The sequence below is a fragment of the Fragaria vesca genome, unplaced genomic scaffold (genome assembly GCF_000184155.1).
Source record: "Fragaria vesca subsp. vesca unplaced genomic scaffold, FraVesHawaii_1.0 scf0512386, whole genome shotgun sequence".
Classification (NCBI taxonomy): Eukaryota; Viridiplantae; Streptophyta; class Magnoliopsida; order Rosales; family Rosaceae; genus Fragaria; species Fragaria vesca.
This window is the reverse complement of record NW_004442848.1, coordinates 1-1,373: the sequence shown is the minus strand read 5'-3', so window position 1 is coordinate 1,373 and position 1,373 is coordinate 1. Positions and strand designations below refer to the sequence as shown.

Below are 1,373 nucleotides of genomic sequence, written 5' to 3'. Positions count from 1 at the left end.
AAAATTGTTAGGACCTGCATTGAGTCTACTGTCTGTCTGAATCTTGGTTTGAATCCCTGTGAGATCATGAGCAATTTCAAGTCCACTTATGGTTATGAAATTAGTTATAAGGTTGCTTCAAGAGCAAAAAAAGGTGTGTGGAAAAGATGTATGGCTCGAAATGTGATTCTTTTTCTATGTTAAGCTGGTTTAGGGAAGCTGTGTTGGAGACTAATCCGGGTTCTTCAGTTGTTCTTGAAGTTGATGAGAGTACCGAGAGGTTTAAAAGGGTTTTTGTAGCTTATGCCGGCCAAATTCAGGGTTTCAAGTTCAGCCTACCTGTTTTATATGTTGATGGTGCCTTTGGAAAGAGCAAATACAAGGAGCAGATTCTTGCTGCAACTGGAAGAAATGGAAACAAATGTACCTCCTGTTATTTTACTACCCCTAGTAATTGTTAGTAATTTTTTCATGTTTTTAGTTGTACATGTTATGTTTTTGGAGCGGAACGCTCCCGTTAGCGGTGCAGCGGCATGCTGCTTTTTATGTTTCTTCTCTTTTGTTAGCCTTTCGTTTTGAAGCTGAACGCTAGCCCTAGTAATTTTGAAAATCTTCATGCTTCTGATATTTTTTTTTTTGTTAGTCTTTAGTTTTGGAAAGGAACGCTCCAATTAGTTGTGCAGAAGCACGTTTTAATGTGTATTACGGCCTTTGGGGATATTGTTTTGCAAGTTTACTACACCCAGTAGAAGATTACTAGGGTAGTAATCTCTATTTTAAACGATACTACCCCCAGTAAACTTTATTATTTCGCATCTAAGTTGATTTTTCACTGTTTTAATGTGTATAATAGCCTTTGGAGATACTGTTTTGCAGGTTTACTACCCCCAGTAGAAGCTTACTGGGGGTAGTCAATTGTATTTTTTTGCCTCTATATATTTTACTACCCCCCAGTAATTTTTGAAATCTTCATTCTTCTGATTCAAATATGTTTTCTTTATAGTTTTTATGGTTTGTTAGACTTTTCATTTTTTGGAGCGGAACGCTCCCGTTAGCGGTGCAGCGGCACGCTGCTGTTTATTTTACTGCCCCTAGTAATTGTTTGTTTGTTTTTTTATTATGCAGGTTTCTTCCATTTAGCCTTGTGTTTTTGTGATTCAGAGACTGAAGAAAACTGGTTGTTTTTCTTCAAGAACTTGAAGGCTTTGTTGGAACCGCAAGGAAGGATTATCACATTCATTAGTGATCGTGGTGTTGGTTTGTTGAAGGCATTTGATCTCATTTTTCCTAGTAATCCTCATCTTTACTGTTATCATCATTTGCGATACAACCTTAGTCGAAAGTATAAGAACAAAGGAGGGGAAATTGTTGTTGCTGATGTGTTACAAAAATTC

The 1,373-nt window shown here is 37.1% G+C and overlaps 1 protein-coding gene across 1 annotated transcript; it reads left to right on the top strand.

Annotated features, from left to right (window-relative positions):
- Positions 1-146: 146 nt before the first annotated feature.
- On the top strand, positions 147-1,358 carry LOC101302999 (the record flags this gene model as incomplete). Its single annotated transcript, XM_004309357.1, has 2 exons — positions 147-402; positions 1,105-1,358. Coding segments are annotated over exons 1-2 (510 nt in total), but the record flags the coding sequence as incomplete, so codon positions are not given.
- Between the last annotated feature and the right edge of the window lie 15 nt (positions 1,359-1,373).